Genomic DNA, 26,179 nt, shown 5'->3' with positions numbered 1-26,179 from the left:
ATCTTAATTTTGCATTTTTAAATAATCCAATTGCATGAATCAAACACTAGCGACTTCTGTAAAGTATTGTCTCAAAATCAACGAGAGCATCTCTGGCAACTCCTTGATACTTCTCACCACAACGTAGAACTCGAATGGGAAGGTGTCCAAGTACTTGTTCACCTTCAACGTCATAGCACCTGTATTGGCATCAGGAACGTAACTCACCTGGGACATATCGAGGATCGACTCGTTCGATGTAATTCCGTCGATCACAACGAAAACCAACATAACCTTCTCTTCTCTAGCTTGTCTGACCATCCGTTCAACTGTCTCGTGGTCCTCGCAGACACCATCAGAAATGATGATTTGAAGTTGCCACAAGTCGGCACCTGAAGAGGCTCTAGCATTTTCGAAAATCTTCAAAGACTTTGAGCATAACAGCTTGATGTCTGTGCGCTCCTGTTGGAAGTCAAGCCACTGGAAAACACGAGCACCGGTTTCTTGATTGAAAGGTTTGTCAAATGGGTGAAGAAGCTTCACATCCTCACCAAATCTCACAATCGACAATCCACCACTTTCAAGTTGGGTGAGAGCCTTGGAGACAAGGGCAATACTATGCAATGTCAACTCGGTGACCTTACTCTCACTCATGGACTTGGAGTTGTCCACAGAGATCATGATCTGGTACTGTCTCTTGGATGGCTTGGTTCTTCTGAGCCAGATCTTGTCCTTTCTGAACTCCGAAGCGATGTATGGAATGATTCTCTTCATGTTGAGCCTCTTACCGGTCTTGTAGTCACCTCTCAATTTAGTGGCCAAAGTAGGCTCCAAAATCAATCTCAACTGCTCACACAAACCGGATGACAACTCTTGAGTAGCAAGTTCGCTGTGGTTCCAGAGCTCTCTGGATGTAATGAGATCGTGTGCTGGGACTTCGTCACTGCCTAGTTCGTAATCGTCATCAAGATGATTCTTCATGTCAACCTCGGCCTTCGTTTCCTCAAGGTCTTCGGCTGCGAGATCGATATCCTGGTCCTCTTCTTTAACGATTCTTCTCTCGCCTAGCACAGCACCAACATTCTCTGAATCGGCTTCTTGGTTCGTTTCTTCACCTTCTTGAGCTGCTTCCTCGTCTCCTTGTTCGATGTCCATTGCGTCAGGATCCTTCTTTTCATCGACTTCCTCGCGTTCAGGAATCTCTTCGTCATCATCGATGGCTTTATCCTCGTCGATACGTTGAATCTGATCCTGATTGTCAGCAGCACCAAGCGCTTGAGTATCCTGCTCGGTGTTTTCTCCTTCGACATGTTCGAATTCATCAGGTCTAACGTCAGCCTTTGCTTCTTGCTCTTCTTGATCCCTCTGACTAGCTTCCTTGATCTCTTGTCTGCGGCGATGGAATTCCTTCAACGAATCTCCCAATTGCTTCAAAGACTCCTTGATCTCACTGTTGGAGTTGTCGTTGGAATCCTGATCTCTGTCTTCCTGTTGTTGCATTTCAGAAGAGGCAGTTCCTGAGGCACCAACATCATCCTGGTCCTCGAGGACTTCTTGATCAGCACCATCGCCCTTATCGCCTACAGCAGCCTTGGAAGCAGCGTCCATGTCAACATCCTCGTCTTGATCTTGTTCGGCTCCATCGAGTCCATCAGCTTCAAGATCACCATTTTCAGCAGAGTCGGGCTCATCATCCTTCTCCTCTTCACCTTCTTCTGGACCATTCACAGTTTCGTCGTCAGAAGCTTCTTGTGGTTCTTCGTCGACTTCCTTGTCATCGCCAGCACCTTCTTTGGCGTCGTCTTCTTCATCCTGTTCCATCGAAGCTTCTTCCTCGTTTGCTTCTTCGGCATCGGCTTCAGCATCAGCGGGTTCCTCGTCCTTTTCATCAGACAGTTTCTCTTCCTCCTTCTCGTTCTTGTCCAAGTCGTCTTCGAACTTCTCGTCACCTTCGTCTTCGTCTTGAGCAGCTTCGTCTTCATTTTCATCGTCCAAGTTCATGTCCTCGGGTAAATCTAAAGCTTCAGTCTCAGGGACGTAGTCATCGAGCTGTTCGTTCTCGTCGTTCTTCACCTCGTCTTCTTGTTCACCAACGTCTTCACCGTCGTCTTCTGACTCTCCGTCGTTCTCCTTCTCTTCTTCTTCTCCTTCTTCTCCCTCTTGATTGTCACCTTCTTCCTGCTTCTGATCTTCGTCTTCCATGGCTTCCATATTGTCGTCGTCGTTCACAGAATTTTGTGGCATCTTGTCCGACTCCTTCTCCTTGGAGTCATCCTTGGCTTCCTCGTCCCACATTTTCTCGTCGACGGCATTGGGGTCAAGATCATCGATGTCGTCAACTTCCTCGTCGAGGTCCTGCTCCTCATCACCATCGTCATTTTCATCCTTCTCCTGGTCAGAGGCATCCTCGAGATCTCCAGCCATGTCTCCTTCGATGTCGACAGCGTCGTCGTCGTCTTCCTCCTCGCCGTCATCTTTATCTTTCTCGTTCTCCTCGTTTGGCTGCTGAGCATGCTCGTCCAAATCATCGTCTTCAGCATCCTTTGAGTTGTTCGTGGCACCTTCTCCGTCACCTAATCCAGTACCATCTTGCAAGTTATCGTCCTTCTTCTGCTCCTGTGGAGGCTCTGGAGAACAGAAACCGGACGAAGCCAATTTGTGAAGGGCAGTGGCCAAGACATAGGTGGATCTGGAAATCTGGATGTAGTTCTCACGAGCTCTCATTTGAATTGCAGAGGCGAGCTTGTAGTACAACTGGACCAAGGGCAAGGTGAAACTCATCAAAGCGGCACTCACAGCTGATGTCTCCAGATCGTGCTCGATGTTCAACAAATTAGATCTGACATTTCTGAGAAGAGAGTTGATGCTCTCGTGGTGGAGGGCCTTCATTGCTTGGGAAAGTCTCTGTTGGGATTCTTGTAACCACTTGTCGTCGTCCTGGCTGATGTCCTCATCGTGTAGTTCAACAACCCGCTGTACGGAAACAAGAATCGAGTTGGAGAGTTTCCTGAGCGACTTCTCAAGTACCTCAATTGTAACGGTGTTGGTGGAAGCGGTTTCTGAAGTTGGTTTCACATTTTGCTCCCAATTGGAGAGCCAGTTGAGAATGGTTTGAGCAATGAAGCCGTTGGCAGTGTTGGAATCCCTCCATGCAACCAACTCATTCACAATCTGTGCAACGTACTGTTTGAACTCTTCCAACATAGAGCGTTCACTCTCGACGGGAACCGTGAGATCTGAAATGGATAACTTCACTCTCCATTGGCTCACCGTTTGTCTGAGGTTCTCAAGAATACTCGTATCGGACACCTTGGTGAAGAAGACAACACCCCTTATCACCTCTGAGATATAGTCCATCAATTGCTCAAAGCTGCGAACGAAAACCTGAAGATCTCTCAAATTGGTAAAGAAACTCTCGATAGATGACGCTTTGCAAAGAACGCCCGATTGTGAGTTCAATTCCGAGAGCTTATTCGCAAGAGCGTCGTTGAAAGTTTCCAATTCGTCAAGTGACAGCGCTAAGCTGTTGGTTGGCTTTCTCACGGTCACCAAAGAAAACAACAAGTTCTCGGTGGCCGCCAAACCTCTTTCAAGGTCGGCTTGTGGTACCTCATCGTTACCTTCGGAGACTGAAGCTCTGAGACGTGGGAGCAAATCCAAAATTCGCAAGAAGTAAGCATCAGCGCTGACCAACTTCTTGGAGGAGAAGGAAGCACTATTGGTGAAGATCAAATTCACCGTTGCCAAGAGCTTCTTGATATCCGGCTTCACGGTGGTCTTGATACCTATCCTTCTCAACTCCTTCAAAACTTCACTCAAAAGCTTGTGTTTCTGTGTCTTCAACGCAGCCACTTCCTTCTTAGTGTCGTCATTCATCACGCTAGGCGTCTCCTTTCTGAGTCTATCCATCTCTTCGATGATCTCCTTAGCATAGTCATAAAGCGATGGTGCGGCTGAACGGCTAACTTTATCAATAAAAACACGCATGTTGTTCTCGATCATAGACAAATTCTTGAGTCTGTTTGGTCTCTCGTCCCAAGTAGATGCCTTGCCACAAAGCTTGAGAATGGCCATCTGTGTGTCATGGTCATGAGATTGATGCTGAACAGACAAGATGGAAGGAACCTCAGCAATAGATACCTTGGAGTCTGAAGCGAGACCAGCCTGAACAAGAGGAGAAATTGGTGTCGCCAAAAGGGAACGGTACTTCCTCACAATCTTGAAAAGACTGTTGTGAGACTTCTTGGAACTCTGCTTGAGGGCATCGATATTAACATCCTTCCAACTGGCAAGAAGAATCACCTCGTTGATATCCTTCTCAAGGGTCTTTTTGGTTTGCGAAATGGCCTCGTCGATGTGGGGAATGTATTGCTCGTAGAACTTCGTGAAGTTGTGAAGAGCATTAGCAGTCTTCTCGCCACCTTCCAACCTTGATGCATGGTTCTCAAAAGCCTGAACCAACTGTAAACCAGTCGCAAACTCTCCGTAGGTGGTCTCGCTCATAAAGACGTTCAAAGCGCCCAAAAGTTGAATCGTTGACATCTTCTCATCATTCTCCTCATCAAGGCCGAAAATTGGAACAATGATGGTCTCGAAAAGATAGAACCACCATTTACCAACCCTCTCTCTGAAAGCAGAGTCCTCGTTCTCGAAAAGCTTTCTCCAAGACAGAAGTTCAAGCTTTCTCCAAGACACGATGAGCTCAGTCACCTCGTCATAGCAAGTTCTGAGGGTCACCTTGCTGCTTGCAAACTTCTCCCATTCGTTAAGGTAAGTGAAGATAACCTCAAGCTTTTGAAGGAGTCTTGAGATAGGGAAGTTCGATGGGAATTCGGTGAACTCAATAGCAGTCCTTGTGATATTCTGCAAAGTGGCGTGTTCTGGCCATTGGTCTAAGAGGAGTGCAACTGCTCTTTTAACATTGTTGACGACCTTAATAGCTCTCCTGAATTCAAATGGTGACTCTCCGTGGTAGAAATCAACGTCACCTCTTTGCAAAGAGAAAACCTCATGAACCTTCAGCATGTTGACAAAAAGTGCTGCCATAGATTCGGGACTATTGGAGCCATGAACAAATACGTCTTCAAACTTGGACAAGTCCCAAGCTAATGTGGCACCTTGCTCAATCACCTTAGTTATGTCAGCCAGTCTTCCATGGAGGAAGTAATCAACATAAAGCTGACAGAGTTGAGGGTAAACCTCAGCTATCGAGCTGGATGACTTGGCTGCGTTAGAATCAACCTCCATGACCTCTTCGTAATCAGGGAACATCATTTGGAACTCCTTCTCAACGTCATCATCACCACCTTCGTATTTGTAAAGGGAAGCGTTCTGAGCAGCCTGCTCTTCCTCCTTTGCCCTACGGTAGTACCACCTGTAATAAAGCGTCTGGAAAGCCAGGTTGATGATGTGGTCTAACTCGGGCTCTGATTCCTTGTGGTGTTGCATGAAGCAAATGTTGATGAAGAACAACATCAGCTTTTCGCTGGCGGATGAGTTGTTGCCGAACGATTTGCTAGCTTTCTTGAAGTCCTCAAAAGTGTTTCTGATCAAGACAGGATTGAGCAAAGAAGAGACATCCACAGACCAAAGGCTCTTGAGAGAAAGCTGTGCTTTGGAGTTCTCATTCTCCATCATCATCAAGTCAAGACCAAACTTCAATCCATAGACGTAACCAGCAAGAATATCGTTAAGATCTGAATAGATGACCTTGCTCGTTCTCAAACGAGTGAGGAAGTTAACAGCGTTGTGCTGGAACACGTTGATTCCATTCACATTCTTCTCGTCATATTCTGCCTCTGCTTGGGAGAGCAATCTCGTCACAGCTTCCTTGTCAATGGAAGAGCTCATGAAACCAGCCCACTCCTCGAACAAGTCGTCAATGCCGTCATTTGGTCTGAAAATTGTAGGCTTCTCTCTATCCTCGTTTCTCAATTCAGGCAACTCTGATTCCGTGGCAATTGGCTCATCGCCTGTGATTGTTTGTCTCACGGCCTTCCAAGACGCAATAAGATTGTCAAGTGATTCGTTTTGAGTCTTGAAAATGTCGTACACAACATGATCATCGATGGCGGGATCCATAGGGGAGCTAGGAACAAAGAGCTGTACACATCCACATGAGAAAAGAACCCAGGCTTTACCGAGAGACTTCAACGTAGTAGCTGACTCTGCGATCATCACGGCGGGTCCCATGTAAGCCTCAAAGACGGTGATCAAAGCGCTGTTATCGGAAGCTTTGACTCCTTCAAGAACCTCTTTCAATGACTCTCCGATAATCAGAATTTGGTGAGCGGCCAAAATCTCCTTGATCCAAGAGAAAAGCAATGTCTTGAAAACCAGCTTTTGGTCTCTGAGAACGGACGTAGAATTCTCAACAAGCGAATCAGCGAAAACTTTCATATCAGCCAACTGCTTGTCTAAGTACTTGCCCAGGCATCTGTTGAGCTCTTGCGCCTTGGCATTCAAAGCCTCAAGAAGGTTCTCTGCAAATACATTCTTAACACCCTCTCTTGAGCCTCTCAAGTAAACATCATCAAAGATTCTTGGATAGGGCTTGAAGATGTGGGTGTTCAGAGAGTTCAACAATCCAGAAGTTGGTTTGCTCGAATTTTGGTAGAGTTGCAATTGCTTACCTGTGGTGCTTGCTCCAGTAGCCATGCTTTCAGACTCCACGAATGTGGAGAGCATCGTGAACTCTTCCTCAAAGCTGTTGCATCTCTTCTCCGAACCCTCAGCGGCTTCCTTAAGAGCTGAAATACCGCTCACTAACTGCTTGAACAAGTCAGCGAGGTCGTCATCAGATGCTGTACCGGTGATGATTGTTCCGTAAAGGTCAATCATGAGCTGTCTGAGCATCAAAACCTCCTCAGCATTCATCTCGTAGTTGGCAACTAAGGTATCAAATTCAGACAAGATACTCAAGAGGCTCGAGTAGTAATCCCAGGCCTCAGAAGTCGATGGGTATAGTTGACGGAAGTGGTTCCAGATGGTACCCATGGAAAATCCAGTGGTCAATTCAAGCTGGAGGGAAAGACTCGACATGGGCAGCTCTTGGTCAATAAGCATGGAAATGTCCTTGTGCTTTTCGAACCAAGATCCAATGATGCTGTGGTAAACTCTCAACTTCGTGATGTTCTGGGTAGTGGCAGAGTTTACCAAACAGATCCATGTTTCCTGAAGTTCGAGCAATGCAGAGAAGACTGGACCATCGGAAGTGACAGAGGCAGATGTGTGCACCAAGAAGGCCTTGATGATCCACGTATGAACCTCCTTCACGAATCCGAAAACGTTCACCTTTGGCGTCTTCTTCACTTCCCTTCCGAAACAAACCGCTGCAGAAAGTTCAAGGAACGATAATTGGTGAAGCGGGCTCTCAGTTCCTCTTCTTTCAATTGTATCCAACAAAGCAGAAGCTTCAAAAAGACGAGTTGCAACTTGGAACATAATAGTAGGCTCAAGCCAGTTCGCCTCACCCGCCTCACTCAAGTATGGTACAATGTACTCATTGAGAATCGTGTTGAGAGCTTGAGTCTGGGGGAAGTAGGGAGTCACTCTAGTAGAGTCGACCTTGCCGTAGGTGAGTTTGCAACTGGTGAAGTAGTCGGCATTGGACAAGACCTTCAACACTTCGATAGACTCATGCATGATTGACTTGTAAATGGAGTTGAATTCCTTGCTAGATGTAACGGTGTTAAACCACGATTCGATCACTGTGACATCTCTCTGAGCCAAGATACTGATCAAAGCACTCTTTGCTAAGTTGTGTTCATAAGTATCAACAGCATCAACGGTAGCGCCATAACGTCTCATCTTTGACTCGTTACAAGGAACAAAAGTAGCCAATGGTCTGCCCACACTATGTTGACCAAATTTAAGCTTCTCCATCATTTCACTAATATCCTCCTCGGATGTTGCCTCGTCAACAAGCGGCAATCCTAAGGTCATCTTATCAAAATAGGTGGAACGCTTTTGGAGATCGTCGATGTGAACTTCAATACATCTGTTTCTCATGGCTCTCGAAAGCTCGCCATACTTGGGGTTCACAGTCAAAAACAACCTGAAGTTGGGGTGTGGCTTCAACACTCGTGGCATACCATCTTCTGTGCTGCACTCATTAATGATCAAAGACCCATTTACCTCGAGCAAGGAGTTGAGTCTGTCAAGAACAGATGGGTTACACAAGTTGGCGTTATCCAAAACCAACCAATCTCCATTCACGACTGCTTTCACGAGCAAACCGTCGAACCACTCGAATCTGACTGCAGACTTTTCTCTCACCTTTCTCTCAACAACCTCATATTCCGCAAGGAGGGTATTCAAGGCTTCGTTGTGGAACTGGCTCACAAAATATTTGAAACGTTCGGCGATTTGAGGGAACGATTCTGCGACCAGAACAGTGTTCTCGATCAAATCAACAATTTCAATAGCATGAAGAGCTGATGGTGAAGTTTCCAGGTGTATAAGACAGCTCTCGATAAGCAAAGCCCTGAAAAATGCATAGGTCTTGTTGATCACTTCAGACATTGCTCTCGTAACATCAACTTGTTCGTAGCCACCCAAGATGTCCATGCTATCGACGTCACTGTTCATGGCGAATTCAGACAACTTGACACCAGCAGCGTTGGCCAAGAATCTGATCAATTCAGTTTTACCAGCGTTGGATGGACCGGCAATAATAAATGGGATATTTTCGTTGACACTTCTAAGCGCCGATTCAAGCACTTGGAAGTTACACTGAAGAGGTGCCAAGTTGAGTCTGTCGATCGAGTTATCAAACTGAATGAGTTCGCCTCTCTTGATGAGAGCACCGCCAGCTTGAACATAATCAATACCGATCGAGTAGAATGGGCTTCTCTTCTTTTGCTCGCCGAAAACAGACACGAAAAGCTCACCAACCTTGCGACGGTCATCCTCGGTTCTGAATCTCTGGCAGACAATCATGTCCAAAAATTCACCAAGACTCATGTCACTCTCACGATTGATGTTTCGAGAAGAGTGAAAGGAACTCAACCATCTCAAGACATCACGCAAGTTGAACTCCCAAGGACCGCCGAGAACACCAAATGATTTTTGCTGCACAATGAGTCTCTCTAATTCAGCGACAAACTTGATAAGCTTGCTGCAGTCATCTCTAGGGATGTTAGGGTACAATTTGTGAGCAATCAAGGTCAAATCATCGGCACTCAATGTGTCCACAAACACCACGGTGAATCTGTTGACAAAAGACTTGGGCAATCCCTTTCTTCCACCTCCCTGGTATTGAGGGTTCTGAGCAGCAAAGACCTTAAAGTCAGGGTGACGTGGGAAAAAACGATCAAGTTCTGGGATGTATGCCTCTCCTCTGTGATCCAAACAAGCGTTCAAACCCTCCAAGACCGACTGAGAAGCAAGATTCATCTCATCCAACAAAACCCACTCACCGTTCTTCATTGCTCTCAAGAAGGGAGCATCTCTCCAGACGAATTCACCAGTTTGGCCTCCTTCAACCGGAGCGTCGGAACCAAAAAGATCAATCAAGTCGGTCTGCTCAGAAAGGTTGATTCTGATGAGCTCGTTACCAGTAGCCTTGGAAATCGCAGACACCAAACTGGTCTTACCGACACCAGGACTACCTTCCAACAATATGGGCTTATGCACTTGCATAGCTCTAACAACACGCAGAGCATTGGCAGCAGTGGTAGGGGCATGCAAGTTGAAAGGATCAGAATAGGTGGTTCCTGGGACACGCTCCACCTCAAATAAACCAGCCTTAAGCTTATCTTCTCCAACAATAACCTCATGATTGTTGACAAGCGAAAACTGGGAAAGATCCTTGCCAACAAGCTGACTGAGCTTCTCCACACACTGTCTCTTGTAGTCGGACAACTTGGTTTCGTTCTCAGCAAGGTAGGCGGTATTGTTCGTTCCCAAGGCATCAATGAAAACCATGGAGGCACCATGGTAGAAAGCAGCATCGATAGACACTGACTGGTCGCATGCATTGATGAACTGAACCCATGCCAAAATATCTCTCAAGGAAATCACACCGCTGTTGACATTGCCATTTCCAAGTTTTCTTCCGAACCACTCCGAAAACTCAGTAAGCGCATTGGCAAGATCCTTATATTGGTCCTGAAGACGGGACCTCACGATGTGTCTGACGTCGTTGAAATCATCAAGAGATGGAACCCAGATTTCTGTGAATCTGTTTCTCAAAGCAGGCGACAATTCTTTCTTGCCGTAGTCACCACCGGGGTTCATGGTGGCGAGGAACTGAAATTCGTCTTGAGCGACAAGGAATGCATCTTCAGTACCCTTCTCAGCAAGCAACAAGCTTCTCTCGGGCTCAAGGACAGAGTTCAATCTCTCCAAAACGGAATCATCTGCCAACGAAATCTCATCAAGCAAGAAGTAATCACCGGTTTTCATGGCCTGTACCAAAGGTCCATCAACCCACTCGAAGAGTGTCCCAGCACTTCTGATCTTGTCTTCAATCTCCACAATGAACTGTTCGTCAAGCTTTTCCTTGTCGTCATCACTGAGATCGGCGACCGTCTTTCTGTACTTTTTGATCAAGTCCTCTGCATTAGTCTCACCAAGCTGAACGTCAATGTTGAGGATCTCAAAGAAAGACACCAAGCTCTTCACAAGCTCACCTCTTGTTTCGAAACGGTTTCTGAGCGGTCTTTGAGCACCCAAAATGTCTCCGGTCTCGGTATTCTGGTGTGCATTCACAGTTATCAACTGCTTATTCTGAAATTGAGCGAGAATCTGACAGACTGTGGTTTTACCGCATCCAGTTTCACCAACAAGTAATAATGGCTCCTTATACTTGATAGAAGTGGCAACAAGAACGGCCAATCTCCTCATAGCCTTGGTCCAGACAATCGACAGCTCGATGTTGAAGATTTCCTTGTTCTCGAGCTTCTCGTAGTAAGCACCCATGTCAAGTTTCACTCTCATGACCTTTTCAATCACTTGCTTCACCACTTGCTTCTCTTCTTCGTTTCTCACACGCTCAGCTAAGAGCATGTACCCATTGGCAGCCAACTCCTCGTAACCAACAGCCTCTCGAAGAGCCCAACGGAACAAGTCACGCAAGGTAGCAAACGAGTTCTTCTGTTCAAAAAGTCTAGAAGATTGACGCTGCAAGGATAATTCGTTGTAAACTTCCACAATCTTCTTACCATAAGAAGGAGCGATTTGACATCTATCCTTCAAAATGATCTCGAGCTCGTCTCTTGGAATATCATCAAAGTGCAACTCCAAGAATCTGTTTCTGAAAGCTCTAGAGAGAACCTTTCTACCACCGTACAACCCAGGAGGATTCTGGGTGGCAAAAAGCATGAAGTCAGGATGTGGGTGAACAACCTCTTGAGTCTCTGGAATGAAAAGCTCTCTATTGTCATCAAGTAAACGGTTCAAAGCCTCGAGCACATCGGTAGGTGCAAGGTTAAGCTCATCCAAAACGATCCAGTAACCATTTCTCAAGGCTTCAACCAAAATTCCCTCTCTGAAGACCAATTTACCGCTCGAGTCGGAGACATAAGTTCCCAAGTACTCCTGAAGATCTGTGTGCTCGTGATTGTTGATACGAACGAACTTATGACCCGAAATGGCTGCAAGGTAATTGATCATAGAGGTCTTACCAGCAGAAGTAGGACCTTGAACTAAAACAGGAAATCTCCTGCTTGCAGTTGCACGGACCAAGTTGAGCAAGTTCTTCTCCACAAATGGCGTGATAATGTAATTGGGTTGTTCATCGACCTCGAAAGCGCCCTTTCTCAACCAATAGTGTCTGAATTGAACGTACTCGTGCTTTGGGTCAGAAGGTGCCTTTGGAATGTGATTAAGAGCAGACTTGGGACTCTTTGTCTTTCCCACGGTGTACTTTTCGATAATAGGTCTCAAGACACCCTCGGATCTCACGTCAAGCAAAGTCAAGAAAGACATACAGAAACCTTCGTAAAGCGATCTTCTCAAACCGTAAGTTGGAACAATGTCCCGAACGTACGTCAAGGTCCTCGTTAATGTACGAATACTGAAATGTGGTTTCTGGTTTGCACCATCGACAATCTTGTTCTTCTCCGCCAACGCTTTAGCCTCAAGGTAAAGTTCAGCAATGTCATCCGCAGCCCAATCATCTCCAATGGCAAATTTGTCGATGTACTTGTCGATAATCAGTAAAAGATCATCTCTGTCTCTATCTGGAGAATGAACGTAGATCTCACTGAATCTTGATCGTATACTGACCGGTAAATCACGCTTCCCAACGTCGGTTGAAGGGTTCATACAACCAAAGATTCGGAAGTCTGGATGGGCTTTGATGGGTTCAATGTCTCCTCTTTCACTCAAAAGAATCGATCTTTGTTCAGCCACCTCGGACAAAAGATCTGCTATGCTTTCTAAGGTATCAGATGAAGCCAAGTTGATTTCATCGAGAAGAAGCCATTCACCGTTACGAACAGCCTTCACAAGGGATCCCTCAACGAAGTTGAAGACAAATGAGTTCTCGAGATTGGCGGCCTGCGCCTCGAACTTCTCGATTCCAGATTGGAAGTCAAGCCATTTCTCAAGCATAGCCAGCTTCTCCGTTGAACTCAATTTCCTCTTCTTCTTGGGACCACCTTCATCGGGCTTTTCGTCTCCTGAATCCTCGCTCTTCTCAAGGGTTGCACGGGCCATCTTGACTGCCTCTTTCCAAAGTTTAATGACGTTCTTCCACTGTCTTTTGTTGAAACACTTGGATAAAAGCTCGGAAAACTTCATGTTCTTCTTTTGAGAGAACGTCGCCAAAAAGAGGTTCTCAAACGTTTCCTGTAAAGGAATCGCAACAGTCATAGTGTTGACAGGTTTGTAGCCGCCTAGAAGATCACTAGACTCCGTCTGCTGGGAAACGTTGATAGCAGTCATTTTCTTGTTCATCATCTTGGCGATTTCTTGAACGACCGTCGTTTTACCAGTACCTGTCTCACCAACCAACAAGACTGGCTCGACCATTTGAATGGCCAAAGCGATTTGCTCCATCAAACGCTTAGAATGCTTAGTACGAGCAAAACTGCCCTCACTGGTCTTACCCCTGCTATAAAGTGCTTTATCAACAGAGGACTTTTGAAGAACAGCCCTTCCGATCTCGATACTGTCCTCTCCGAGATGCATTGTTGGAACATGGTTCTCAATAAAAAGATTGACTCTGGTTGCGGAGATTTCAAGGATCTCACCAATGGCATTGATCAAGGGAACGGATGCGGAGGGTTCGGTGATGGCGCTACCGAAACACTCGACGGCCTCGGCGAAAATATCTTCATAAACTTGGGTTTCGAAAAGTGTATCATCGCTGGTAACACCTCTATTATGGAGTAATTTATGACAACGGGAGCAAAACTTCATCAAGTCTCTAGTAGAGTTGGCTCTTGGGTGAGAACCCTTGTTCAAGGCAATGAAAGCTGGCATTGCAAAAATTTGAAGCACCTTGTTGTATACCTTGATGAACTTGACGATAAACTTTGCGAGGAGAGGGAACTTGGCTGTGAGAATGGCTTTCAAGTCAAGTTCAGAGAGCTGAGGAACCTCGATGAGCTCCCAGAGACGCATACCAATAAGGTCAGGAAGTCTCGAATTGCGTTCGGAAGATGTGGTGATGGTGGATATAAGCTGGAAGCCGCTATGGGCTTTGATAACCTCACCTCTGGATGGAATATTGAGTTCACGCTTCTCTAGCAAAACAAGAAGGATGGAAAGCACCTCAGTGGGCGCCTTGTCAATGTCTTCAACGAGAACCCACTTACCCTCTTTCACCGCCGTAGTCAACACACCAGAACGCCATTGGAAGGATCCTGGTTTCTCGCCAGAGGTGTATGTACCCAAAAGCAATTTGGCGTCAGTCTGTTCTCCCAAATGGATTTTGACAATGGAATCGGAACAGCTCATGTGGCTGGCCATTTGGTTGATGAGGAAAGTTTTACCTGAACCTGCCTGGCCATGAAGCATAACTGGTCTGTCTCTCAGGATCTGGGTAGCCAACTGCTTCAAGACCAGCACAGAGCTCTCAATGGGCACAAAATGGTCGTTCTTGGTGATGTTCTTCTCCAGCAGTCTATTAAAAAGAAGTACACCGCAAACACAGGTGACGAGGGAGGACAAGTCTTTCTGAGCGATGGTAACGATTCGAGAATGTGCGTGGGAGACGGCGGTTGGCAATTTGGTATGATTCGAGAGTCTTTTGGCCTCCACCAACGAGAGGAACTTGTAGTCAATGGTGTAACCGCCATCGAAGGAGCCTTCATAGGACCCTGTAATGTGTTTAGCCAACATCGCATCGTGGGCCTCCTCAGAAGCACTGATGTATTTGCTGATAATGCAGACGGAAAGGATCTTGGGAATGTTGTACTTCTCGTCCTCCAAGCTCATGATTTCGAAGAGCTTCTTGGGATCGATGAAGTGCTTGAACTTGTGAGGGTTGGACTTGTAGATTCTATAGTATGCCAAAAGGGATGCCTGAAGATCCGAGGGAGATAAGTTCGGGTCCATGAGTTCACGGAGGCCGTTATTAGAAGCCAAGTAATACTCTATCAAGTTGGTGGATTCTGGCGCCAAGTCAATGACCCTGGACAATGCAAGTAAGATGATGGAGCCTGAAGCTGGAGATTCGATCCCGTGAGCTTCACAGTAATTCTGCTCAAACCAAGCAGGATTCTGGACCCAGCGAGCCATCAAGTCAAGGAAAATAGGCTCATAGGCGTAGTAAACGGCAAGCGTGGAGTCCAGATGCAATGCAATGAGTGCTAGTTTGTCCAAGTCGTTTTGCACATTCTGATCAGCAAACTCGACCAGAGATGGCACGGACTTTTGGGGAAAGTGATTTTTGTAGACATCGAGCCTATTCGAGGCCTCGGCAAGGCTCAAGTTGACGAAATGGCTCATGCTTTAATGCGTAGTCTTATCACTTGTGGTTGGTTCTATTTACAGTGCAAAAAATCCACTGCGATGAGCATCGCTTGTACAGTCTGGGGTTCACCGAGAACCACAAGAGGCAGAGCAGATTTTAGATGTGATTGGTTTGGACTGTAGAAATTACCCGCTTTTCTTTTACGTTGAAGAATTTCTGATCGTTCGACTCGGCATCTGAATTGGCCCTGTGAACCTACCCTACTAAAGTGTCTGACGAAACCAGAACAGCCAGGATTCTCGAAGCAACATTTTATTTTGTTCGAAGATCCCCAAGAAAACCCAACAACGAATTTACAAAAACACACCCTCTTCATCACCTTCTGTGTGCTTTTTATCGTGTACTGGTGGCTCACCCTCACCTCTATAAAGCCTGAGGATTTGGCTGCGAAAACCACAAACCTCTTTTGCAACATGTTATTCTTCCCGCCTCTCACCATATCTTTACTAGCCGTGGCTTCGGGCTTTCGTCTCTTTGATGGCCAAGTGATCAACCAACCTGCCCGGGCCCGTCGTGATCGTATGACCTACCTTTCCACTTGTACTCTGGGATTCACTAACACCCAGTTGACGAGAACAACTCTCTGGCTGTTTTGCAGCCGGGTCCTCCGACGCTAATGAGGCCACAAAACCTTCGTAAATGTGCTCTGGAGCAATACACCATCCTGTCTTTGGGCGACTTGAACCAGATCCTTGGTTGTGACGAGATCCAGGGTGACATTGTGGTGACCAACTTCGACGATGCCATGTTGAAGCTCGAGGAGTTGAGATTTGTCGACGGTCTGTTGGAGGTAAAAAACTCGCCTGCTCTTGTTCGTTTGGAAATGCCCATGTTGCAGCTGATCTCTGGTGAGTTTAAGTTGCAAGAGTTGACGTCTTTGGGCTTTCTCCAGGTACCCAGCTTGACTGCTGTAAGAGAGATTCAGTGGAATGTTCTTCCTATTTTGAGCGCAGCAGACATAAACTGGGAAAGAATCCATAACTTGTCAAGTGTGCTTATCTCGGATACCTCTCTCAGCTACATTATAGGTATCAACTCGGAGAAGATGGAGCAGCTCAACATCAACAACAACCGGTTTTTGGAGTCGGTCAGTTCCGACGTGGAATCTGTTACAGATATGCTCCACATTGCCGCCAATGGCGACCACATCAACGTCGACTTGCCCCACCTTCACTCTACCAAAAACTTGAGTATTCACAATGTGGACCAACTCGACCTCGGAGAGCTCCACGAGTGCAAGGGACTGATGAGTTTGAACAAAAACCACTTGCATTCTGCAAAATTTCCCAAGTTGAGCAGGGTAGCGGGCACTTTGTCGTTGGTGGACAACAAAGAGTTATCCGAAGTACTGTTTGACAAGCTCAAAGAGATCGATGGCGGTTTGGTGCTTGCGAACAACACTCAATTGACCAAGATCGACTTCTTTCCCGAGCTCACCACAATAAGCGGAGCACTTGAGTTGGTCGGGCCAATCAAAGAGGTCGAAGCTCCCAACCTCAAGTTGATCAGAGGAAGTGCAAAGATAAAGTCGACCGATGAATCGTTTGATTGTTTGGCCTGGTCTAAGAGCGGCATCAGTTCTGTCATTCGTGGTGGCAAGAATGAATGCACTAACTCCCAGAACCAGAACTACGTCGCCAACACACCAACCGATCCAATGTCCATGGAAAGTCTGCTGGCCATGGTTGTGAATGAATCGGGGGCACTGTCGGCGAGCTACTGCTGGATCGCCATTATTTTCTTCGTCTGCATCATTAATATGTAACTATTGATATAGTTTATTTTCCAAAATGTAGTCCTTGATCTGCGGGATAAGTGGGAGCTCCTGGTGAGGGTCCTCAGCTATAGCCTTGCGAACCGCTGAGGAACTGACGGACCCGAGTGTTTCAATGTCTTCCTGCTTCTCGAAACTGAAAATATGAACGGCGTCGGACCACGCCTGTGGAATATGGGCGATCTTGCCGTGGCGGATTCTACGCACATAGTCCACCTGGTTCTGGTACGAATTGACATTGTCCTGCCTTGTCAAGCAGAACAAATCCGTCGTTCTCATGAATTCATTAAGCAGGTCCAGCAACTTGTCCGGCAAGTAGTATTTGGGATCGAATATCCTGAGCAAGGTGTCGAAGCCTACGAGGAAAGTCAACTTGACGTCACTCTCAGGCAGCCGTTCCCGTACGTCATTCATTATCGACACCAGCTTATCCACAAACTTGGCGTGCAGCGTGAGGCCTATGCTGACATCCACTTTGAGATTGTCGTGCAAATAGTCGGCCATGAGGTGCATCATATCAAGCCTGTGCTCGAATGAAGCCGGCTGAGGGTCCACCTTGTCTGCATTTTTGACCAGCAAAAGTAATAGAAGCAGCAATTGGTTTTTCTCAAGATGGGTGTCTCCAAAACGATACGACAATGCTTCACGGGCCAAGGCATAGTGGGCCATGTGGGGTGGGTTGAACAGGGAGTCGAGGATACAGACACGGGCTGTGTCTCGCAGTATCAACGGAGAGCGGGAGGAGGAATAAACAACAGCAAAGTCCTTGGCCAGCGCCACGAACTCTTCGAGTGCTTTAGCAAATCTGCGCATGCTACAAGGATAAAATTTGAAGGCAAATGGTGTAGTAGCTATATGAACTGATATGTCGCGCCATAGCACCACTAGAGCTCCTCCTTAGGGATGTAGACATCGACCAATTCGACGTCAAAGGCTGGGGTTAGTATGGGGATCGTGACCACCTGTGGGGTGATAGAAAAAAAATTATACGTACTAAGGACGGCGTTGGGAGGGATTGGACCGATTCCAGAACTGCCATAGCCCAACTCCGGAGGAATGGTCAAGGTGCGCTTTTCTCCAACACACATGTCTAAAAGACCCTGCTCCCAACCGGCAATGACTCTTCCGGCTCCAATCTCAAATCCAATTGGCAGTCTACCGTAAGAAGCATCAAACACGGTTCCATCTTCTAAGGAACCTTTGTAGTGTACTTGAACATGGGAACCAGGCTTGGTCTTGTGAGGACAGTCAGTAGGAACATGGGTCACGTCTGGAGTTAGTAAGAATGGGGTGATTTATGATAGTGAGATGACCTACCGATTTCAACCTTAACAGCCCACACTTGGGCGATCAAGAGGACAATCAATTGGAGGAAAAGCATGGTGGTATGGCGTGTGCCTGAACTCGCATTCAACCTGTCAATGCCATCTGGAGACTGTGCACTACAAGGATATTTTCAGAATAATCTATGATACAAGTATATACCCTGGGGCTGAAAACCCAGCGATCTCACTAATCAACTCCCAATCCCAAATTTCAACTAATAAAACAATGAAAAAGCAAATCACATATCTTCATCTCCGCGTCACCGTTACGGTGGAATAATCTAGTTGGTAAAAAGACGCCCTTCCTCCAAGTCGTCGATGGTAGACTCGATGATTTCGTCATCGTCGTCATCTTCAACCAACTCAATGGCGGCATATTTGATCATGTCCCAACGCTTCCAAAAAGCAGAGGCGTCTTGGTAGTCCTCGGACTCCAAGAGGTCTTGCAAGAAGTACTTGGCTTTGATCAAGCGGTCCTTCAACGCTTGCAACTGGCACGAAGAAGGATCCTTAGAGGTTGACGAGGCACGGCTTGTGCTATCGTTGGCCATGATACCAACGGGCTTGGCCATCATCGAGGGTTTCTTGGAGACTGGTTGAGCAATGCACTTCTTCTGTTCGTGCTCAAACTCGCTCTCGTAGTCAGTCAAGTCCGTTGTGTTGCCAAAATAGTCGTCCTCGTCGTCGGTAGCAACAGAGTTTGGTGTGTTGTAACCGTATGTTTCGTCCTCCACATAAGAGGCAGCATCACAGTATCTAGCCCATGCTTCGTCAATGGCACCAACGAGGTAGTCGAAGCACCTAGAGCGGGAAGACTTGTCACCTTGTGGCATGTGCTTCTTGGTGCTTGGACCAGACGAGTTGTTGTCAGAGATTGGCAAAAAGCTGGACGTGATAGAATTCCGCTGGCCGTGGCACAGCTGGATGTTTGTGCAGCTGCCCAAACTGTAGGAGGCGCGAGGCGAGCTCATCAACTTGCAGTCAAAGTTAGCATCGCCAGTGGCCTGGGGGGACCCGCGTTCAGAAGCTTCCAACTCTAGGTCGTCATCGTCACTGTATTGTGAAACGGCTTTCGAAAGCTCGTTGTTGACGGAGAATGACATCCTAGAAGAAGCTCTTCTTTTGGCACGGGCCTGGTCGGCGCTGTAGCATGACTGTTGGTCGTCAGAGTCTGCATCTGATTCAGATGAAGAGTAGCACGCCAGAGGGTTGTTGAGTTTACTGAAGCAAACCTTGTGAGGTTTTCTAGCAGTGTTCAAGTCAATCTTCGATAGACAAACCTTCTTTGAGGGGGTGCATTGCAGAGACGAGCCAAAGTCGCAGGAGCGCTTAGCCGATTGAAAGGCCTGAGAGCACAAGGCCATAGTCAGGATAATTAGACTGTGCGTGAGCGCTGGTATGCAGGCGGCACAAGTCTGGTGTGCGAACGTTTGGATGAGTTATGCCACTAGGTGCGAAACTCAGTAGTTAGTCTGAACCAGCCAATCAAGGAGTCAGACAATGCTTGCACACAGGTCAAGGAGACTTTTGAACAGGGTGGCAAAAACTGGTCACCAACACGGATTCAAAGGCCTTGAAAGTAAAATATAAAAAACTTCAGCCAAAGGGGTGCCAATCAGGATACAGATGTAATCACTGGTTGGTAGTAGCTTTTGATATAAAAAAATATCCCCTGGTAATAACCACAAGCACTAGAAGTCGACGCCTAAAGTTTTTGTCCCAGTGATGAAGTGGGAAAAATTTGTAGGTGAAGGGGTGACACTTAGTGCGCGAGAAACAAAAGTGTTGGAGAAAAAAAAAAAAAAAAAAAGCTGGTTGAATATGAATGGCGCGAAAAGAAAGCTTCAGAAAAACGTAGGGAATACTTGTCGCTATTTTAATGATGGGGGCGGGTCGCGGCCTGGCACGACATGCAGGTGGCTCCTGCGGCGATCCTAAAAATGATTGGCCAGATCTCAAAATTTCAGGCGGGTAACCCCTCATGTTCGCGCCCCATGTGCACACATATTGCGGCACATGCCGTCTGGCTTCATGCCGTCTATAGAAAAAAGAAGAAAAATGTCGTAGCAACTCAGGCTCTTGCACCACTATGCGCTGGCAATAAGCGTTCGCACCGCCTAGCCCCTATACTTAAGATACAAGTAACAGAGTGTCAAGAGCGTTTCTGAGGCTCTGCACTGCGAACTGCGACATTTCCATGCCTCTCTAAGCTTCTACACCTCTTCCATGCAGCGAGCTTGTCTCCTATCTCAGTAAGTCTCTTACCATGGTGGCACCCAATTTCACCAGCGTTTCAAGAAATTTTCGCCCAAAGTGGCACCACCGAATGACCGTGGTTTGCTTACTGGCATTGCTTTTGTTGCAAATAAAGAATTGAGATTGCCTTCAACAATCTATAGGCATGGCTATGGACGTCATAACGGCCTCAACCGTCGTCAACATTATTGTGACGCTTTAGCCCCTAACGCTTGGCCTAGTATCTTTAGTTTGCTCTGTTTGTATGCAGTCCGTGCTCTAGATGCTTGTAGGAGAGAATCTTTTTTTGCACCCATTCTTGAAATCAAGCCAGTACATCACATGAGGTACCATTCTTGCTTACCCTCTCTGCTGCTGCCAGTCGGCTATCAAATGGCCTGGATCCGGTTTTCAGTGGGAAGCTACCTGAGCTGATCTGCAAACTGCTGGGCTATGTCGATAAAAGACGGCTGGCCTTGCTCTCCCGGGTTTGATTCGTCTCTATCGTCCCAATCACCTTGCCCGTCCTTCTTGCCAGAGAAGTATTGCGCATACCGTGGATCTTTTGCGTAATCTGCTTGGGCGCTTCTTGACTTAAGCCAGTAATTAACAGCCATTCTCGTAAAAGTATCTGTCCATGTAGCTTTTGGCGTGTCTATGGGCAATTCATTAAATGGGCTTTCGAGTTGGGCAACGGCCTTATCTTGCTCAATTGTCTGTGTAGAACTTTGGGGATCTTGAGCTTGTTGCCCGTATTGATATGCATTAAGTGTCTCTGTCTTTAGTCTCTTTTCCAATGATTCCATAAATCTAATTGTGAATGTCAAGAGCCTGTTGAAATTCTTGTTGTTGAAAAATAGCACGTCGTTGTTTCTGAACTTGAGGTACATTAGCGTTGCCATTGGTATCATGAATTTGAGGCAAATGAACGACAAGCGGACAGAGATGATCATAAGTGTCTCGAACTTGTCTATGAGAAGCGAAGGAGCTCCAGGATGTGATTTTGACAATTCTTGGGAGAATTTCAGCAAGTCGTCTTGGTCCGAAAGTCCCAAGTCAATTCTCAATTGACGTAAAAGATTCACCTTCGTTTGATAATCAAGTGAGTCCAAGAAATTCTCAATTGTTGCATCGTCTGCCCGGACTACAGCGTCCGTAGGCTCGTTGCTATCGGCTTCTGTTACCGCAGCTCTTGAAACAGGCCTGCTGTTAGCTCGGCTGGATGGCTTGCTGGAAATGCTTCGTGGTATATGCGACTGGATCCATGTAGACGCCCTCCCCATCAAGGAGGTCATCTTCAAGCTGATCTCTTCTTTGTCTCTAGACATGGCCATCTCAACCATGAGCTGCTGCCACGAAGCCTCGTCCTCGTACATGTTTTGTTGCTGCAAAACAACATTGAGATTCTTGTTGATAAGAGAATCGAACTTGGCGTTCTGCTCATCCAAGTATTTTTGAACCATGCTGTGACGAGTAGAGTCTGGATCTTGGACCGTTTCTGTTTCGGTCAAGGCGTCACTCCGATCCTGGGACGGTAACACAGGGTCCACAGGGTCTACCGGGTCGTTTAGCGAGAAATCATCATTCGGCATTGCAGGGGTGGACACGGACCCCCTGTTTTGTAAAATTCGGTTATGAATCTTTTGTTGTGGACTCATCGGGGTCTCAACATCAGAAGAGCTGGCCAAAGGTGACTCCAGCTTAGCTGATTCGTACGAGGAGGTATCCTCATAGATGGCATGCTGTACAAATTGTGGTAAATGGTCGGAGTAAGGAATGCGGTTCACTAGCGTTCCAATAACAGCACGAACGACCATGACTGATAAAAACCAAGGAGTATGGGGAAATAAATATTGTTGACCTCCTCGGCCATCGATGGGATGCTCATGCTGCAGGTGCTACATGGATATGGTGCACATGATAAAGCTGGGGCGCATCGGCCTAGCAATCTTAACTATGGCACCTCTGCTGTCTCTCTGCACAATAGTGTGCTAGCAAACTACTTGGAACTACTGTTTTTTTACTTTCCTTCGATCATGTATCTGTATATTTTGCATTGGGTTGCGAATCGATTCTTGAAAGACAATCAGCTCAATAAGCTTGGCGTCGAGGACCCTTACTATGAGGACATCCCAGTGTCTACAAACGAAAAGACAGGGAAGACCAAATACAAAAAGGTGAAGAGGCAACCACCAAAGGGCCTTCTGCAAAACGATGTTAGTATATTGCTGACCGTCAGGAAAAAGGCCTACCGTTACGACATGTGGTTCAGTGTTCTCGGCTTCAAGTTGGGATGGTCCAATGTTGTAGGCTTGGTGCCTATCTTTGGGGCCATTGTGGCCAACTACTGGTCATTGCTGATTTACTGGTACGCTCGTTCCTTGGACGACGGTTTGCCTTTGGATATTCAACTTTTGTTCTTTTTCAATATTGCCATTGACTTTGTCTTATCGTTCATCCCCATTGTTGGTCAGTTGATTGAGATTGGTTACAAAGCCAACCTGAGGAACTTTCTTTTGCTCGAGAAGCATTTGAAACGCGTTGGTGAGAAGAATTTGGGCTTGATTTCCGAGGCAGATGTCAGACCGGGCTTTATCAATGATAAAGTTCAGCCATTTGTGGATGAGACCATCAAGCCTGGTGCTGTCAAGGCCAGTGAGTCTTTGAAACACCTCGTACAGCAGGGACTCGGCTCAGCGGGTTCGTCATCTCCATCCTCGGCAGAGCCTACAATTCAAGGTTCCGAGGCCACCGCCACAGCTACAATGGATAGTTTCACCGAGGACGACGCCAAAAGCGTACGCAGCCTCAAGGCCAACAAGCGCCGCACGTCCAAGGATTCTGAATAGAAAATTTATACAAAAATGGTCTCACTTCATTGTAATATTGAAATTAATGGGTATTAGAAAAGGTATCACAAATGCACGATGAGATGCTTAGGGCGAAAGATCTGCATTAAACCGAGGACTTGATGCAAGGGAGCTCGTATTATTAATTCAAGTTTCAGAAATGAATGGAACTTATTGATGGGAGACTAATTCCCTTTAGCGTCTCGAAGCCTTAAATATCGATTTGTAGGTAGCACTCTCTACGAACTGCGGCGAACGATCACACGACTTGACTTGTCACTAAACTTTCGGACTATCATCCTCTTTGAACATCATTCGGTAAATTCACCGTCAAATTGCTCAAAGTTGTAATTCTCAATTTGGATCTCTAATCCTTTGTTTCTTTTATTTTATCTCCATCAGTTTTAATTTATATTTCTCGGTGTTGGTGTGTCATGCATCAGCTACAAAGCCCGCTTTTCGCAGTCGTTTTTCAATGTATGTCATGAATAACCAAATGGCTGCAAAATTATGATCACACTTGAAAAACAACAAATGAATGCCAAATTCACGAAATTCCTACGAAACTCGAAACTATGGACTTCCAGCCATTGAAACTTGCCAGATTCAAAATTTAGACCGCAGAGACTCGATATGCTTCATCATCACCGAGCCCTACTTGAGGCTGTGATAGCGCGAAACGGAAAACCAGATCATACTACAACTCACCAATGTCTGATCTACCCAAAGATGACGATATGACCATGGTTCCTTTGGTTGGGCATGATGAAACTGGAGCCTCTACCGAATTGGAAGCCCTCAATTCAAAAGGAGAAGAAACACAGACAAATGGCAGCGTTGGCATCCAGACAGATGACACCAAGGAACAAGAACCCCAACAGCCTCGTGAAGAAGACCTCAATCCCACTTTGGCCCAGTTCATGGCTGCTTGCCAAGCTGGTGATCTTGAAACAGTGAAACAAAAAATCTCTTCTGGCGAGGTACAGGCTTCTGACACGTTCAGTGACGGTGTGACCGGCTTACACTGGGCTGCGATCAATAATCGATTGAGTTTGGTCAAATATCTCATGGAAAATGAATACTCTCAGGCTGACCCCAATGCTGTCGGTGGTAATTTGCGTGCCACGCCATTCCATTGGGCTTGCAGAACAGGCTTGGTGTATGTGGTGGACTACTTTCTCACCCACACAGATGCTGACCCCACATTGAAGGATTCCCAAAACTACAATGCATTGCACTTGGCTGTTCACAGCTCCAACATTACCTTGTGTATTTATATCTTGTTGAGTTGTGTCGCAACGGACGATCCGATGAAACGTATCTATATTGACGAGCCCGACTCTATCAAGTGTACAGCTTTGCATTGGGCATCGTATCAGGGTGATATTCTCACGGTGAACGCTCTTCTTAAATACGGAGCTGATGTCAACAAGGTCGATCAGACCCAGATGACCCCCTTACATTGGGCATTCATCAGAGGCTACAAGTCTGTACTTGCAGCACTCTTGGAAGCGGGTTCCGACATCTATCATAAAAACGACAAAAATAAAGATTCCTTCGGAGTCAGCCAAGACATGAATTGTGAGAACACCTGGTTGCAGGTCTTGCGTGAAGCTGATAGAGACCAAAAGAACAACTGGGCTCCACGTACGCATTTGCTCGAACCTAAGCCCGCAAAAGTGGTGACATTCCTTGTACCTTACGTCTTGTTGCCTATTGTCTTGAGACTTTGCAACTTTAGCAATGGTCTAGCCATACCAGAAATCTTCATGTCCGGTCTTCTTTTTGGAGTTGGTACTTTACTCACCAAAATGTTCTTGATTCCAATGTACCTGCCGAAAGATACTAGCATATTGAAAAGTCCATATTTGGCCGGACTTTTCTCCGGAACGGCCTTCTGGTGCATAATAGTTTGGATTTTTGCCATTCTACCGGCTGTGGTTTTTAAACGCTTTGTGGCGAGTGTGATGGTGGCAGCGTCAGTTTCTTTATTCTCATACACCTTCTTCAAGGCCATGTTCATCAATCCAGGTCAGATTCCCATCACCACTGACTCAGAAGCTGTTCTCAAAGATGTCAAAGAGCTCATTTCCCTCGCAAGATTCGACACTGAGCACTTTTGCGTCAACACCTTCGCCCGCAGACCGTTGAGATCGAAATATTCAAGATTCAGCAATAGGCTCATTGCTAGGTTCGATCACTTTTGTCCATGGGTTTACAACGACATCGGTGTTAGAAACCACAAACTATTCCTCACATTTACGTACTCCCTCGCCGTGGCCATCGTCCTGTTTTTCATTCTGTCCATCAAATTCTTTGATGTCGCTGAGCATGGACTGGGATACGACTCTGACATTGATGAAAAGTGCCACCTTCTTAGCGAGGACTTGTGCAAAGGATTCTACAACAACCACTTCATATTCAACCTCAACATCTGGTGTTTGTTCAACTTGGTCTGGCTTGGCTTCTTGTGCACTGTGCAAACGTTCCAGGTACTCAAGGGCTTGACGACATGGGAATTCAGCTCACTCAACAACAGAGTCAACAACCCCATGTACAATCATTCTACTGTTCCAAGCGACTTCGATGGCCCCAGACCACCAGTTGAATCGACCCTGCCAGTTAGAAGAGGTCACAATCATGGACTTGGTGTATGCTGCAAGCTCTTAGGTTTGGACCAGTTTGTGATGACAGTGAAACTTGCCGTGGCCTCCTTATTCAGAAAAACTCAACTGGAGGCGCCTGGACCTCTCGAGAACTTGCATATTCCAACTGATTTTGGATGGCAGCAAAACTGGTTGGACTTCTGGTTCATCGGCGATGTAACCTGGAGAAACTTGTTTTACTTACCTATCGAGGGTGAAAACAACCTCAACGGCCAGATTGTGGACTACTACAAGTTGTACGAGTACCCAAATGCTGGTGCTGAGCACGTATAGCACAACTAGTAAATCGTTCATAGAATAATGCGATCAAAACCTGTTTTGATCAACTACAATGCGCCGACATCACAACACGGAGTAGACTATAGTCACAAGCCATAGAGCAGACTGCTCAAGGCAAGTAACTTGTCAGACTGCCACTCGCACCC

General features: G+C 46.5%; 8 protein-coding genes across 8 annotated transcripts; 3 read left to right on the top strand and 5 right to left on the bottom strand.

Moving 5' to 3' along the window:
• Positions 1-39: 39 nt before the first annotated feature.
• Positions 40-14,880, bottom strand: MDN1 (AAA family ATPase midasin; the record flags this gene model as incomplete). Its single annotated transcript, XM_024859425.1, has 2 exons — positions 40-7,509; positions 7,531-14,880. The coding sequence occupies 2 exons, from the start codon at positions 14,878-14,880 to the stop codon at positions 40-42; spliced, it is 14,820 nt and encodes a 4,939-aa protein (XP_024712397.1).
• Positions 14,881-15,318: 438 nt separating this feature from the next.
• Positions 15,319-16,600, top strand: C7M61_004098 (uncharacterized protein; the record flags this gene model as incomplete). Its single annotated transcript, XM_024859424.1, has 3 exons — positions 15,319-15,424; positions 15,472-16,538; positions 16,577-16,600. The coding sequence occupies 3 exons, from the start codon at positions 15,319-15,321 to the stop codon at positions 16,598-16,600; spliced, it is 1,197 nt and encodes a 398-aa protein (XP_024712396.1).
• Positions 16,601-16,670: 70 nt separating this feature from the next.
• Positions 16,671-17,492, bottom strand: C7M61_004097 (nicotinamide-nucleotide adenylyltransferase; the record flags this gene model as incomplete). Its single annotated transcript, XM_024859423.1, has 1 exon — positions 16,671-17,492. One exon carries the CDS (start codon positions 17,490-17,492, stop codon positions 16,671-16,673), a length of 822 nt encoding a protein of 273 aa, XP_024712395.1.
• A 71-nt stretch (positions 17,493-17,563) lies between these two features.
• C7M61_004096 (peptidylprolyl isomerase family protein) lies at positions 17,564-18,060 on the bottom strand (the record flags this gene model as incomplete). Its single annotated transcript, XM_024859422.1, has 3 exons — positions 17,564-17,613; positions 17,674-17,949; positions 17,997-18,060. 3 exons carry the CDS (start codon positions 18,058-18,060, stop codon positions 17,564-17,566), a joined length of 390 nt encoding a protein of 129 aa, XP_024712394.1.
• A 225-nt stretch (positions 18,061-18,285) lies between these two features.
• C7M61_004095 (uncharacterized protein) lies at positions 18,286-19,368 on the bottom strand (the record flags this gene model as incomplete). Its single annotated transcript, XM_024859421.1, has 1 exon — positions 18,286-19,368. One exon carries the CDS (start codon positions 19,366-19,368, stop codon positions 18,286-18,288), a length of 1,083 nt encoding a protein of 360 aa, XP_024712393.1.
• A 1,293-nt stretch (positions 19,369-20,661) lies between these two features.
• C7M61_004094 (uncharacterized protein) lies at positions 20,662-22,056 on the bottom strand (the record flags this gene model as incomplete). The annotated part of the gene is made up of 1 exon (XM_024859420.1): positions 20,662-22,056. One exon carries the CDS (start codon positions 22,054-22,056, stop codon positions 20,662-20,664), a length of 1,395 nt encoding a protein of 464 aa, XP_024712392.1.
• A 219-nt stretch (positions 22,057-22,275) lies between these two features.
• On the top strand, positions 22,276-23,088 carry C7M61_004093 (DUF4112 domain-containing protein; the record flags this gene model as incomplete). Its single annotated transcript, XM_024859419.1, has 1 exon — positions 22,276-23,088. The coding sequence occupies one exon, from the start codon at positions 22,276-22,278 to the stop codon at positions 23,086-23,088; it is 813 nt and encodes a 270-aa protein (XP_024712391.1).
• A 710-nt stretch (positions 23,089-23,798) lies between these two features.
• Positions 23,799-26,027, top strand: AKR1 (palmitoyltransferase; the record flags this gene model as incomplete). Its single annotated transcript, XM_024859418.1, has 1 exon — positions 23,799-26,027. One exon carries the CDS (start codon positions 23,799-23,801, stop codon positions 26,025-26,027), a length of 2,229 nt encoding a protein of 742 aa, XP_024712390.1.
• Positions 26,028-26,179: the final 152 nt, after the last annotated feature.

Source organism: Candidozyma pseudohaemuli, assembly GCF_003013735.1.
Source record: "Candidozyma pseudohaemuli strain B12108 chromosome Unknown scaffold00012, whole genome shotgun sequence".
NCBI lineage: Eukaryota > Fungi > Ascomycota > Pichiomycetes > Serinales > Metschnikowiaceae > Candidozyma > Candidozyma pseudohaemuli.
This window is presented reverse-complemented; position numbering and strand designations above follow the sequence as displayed.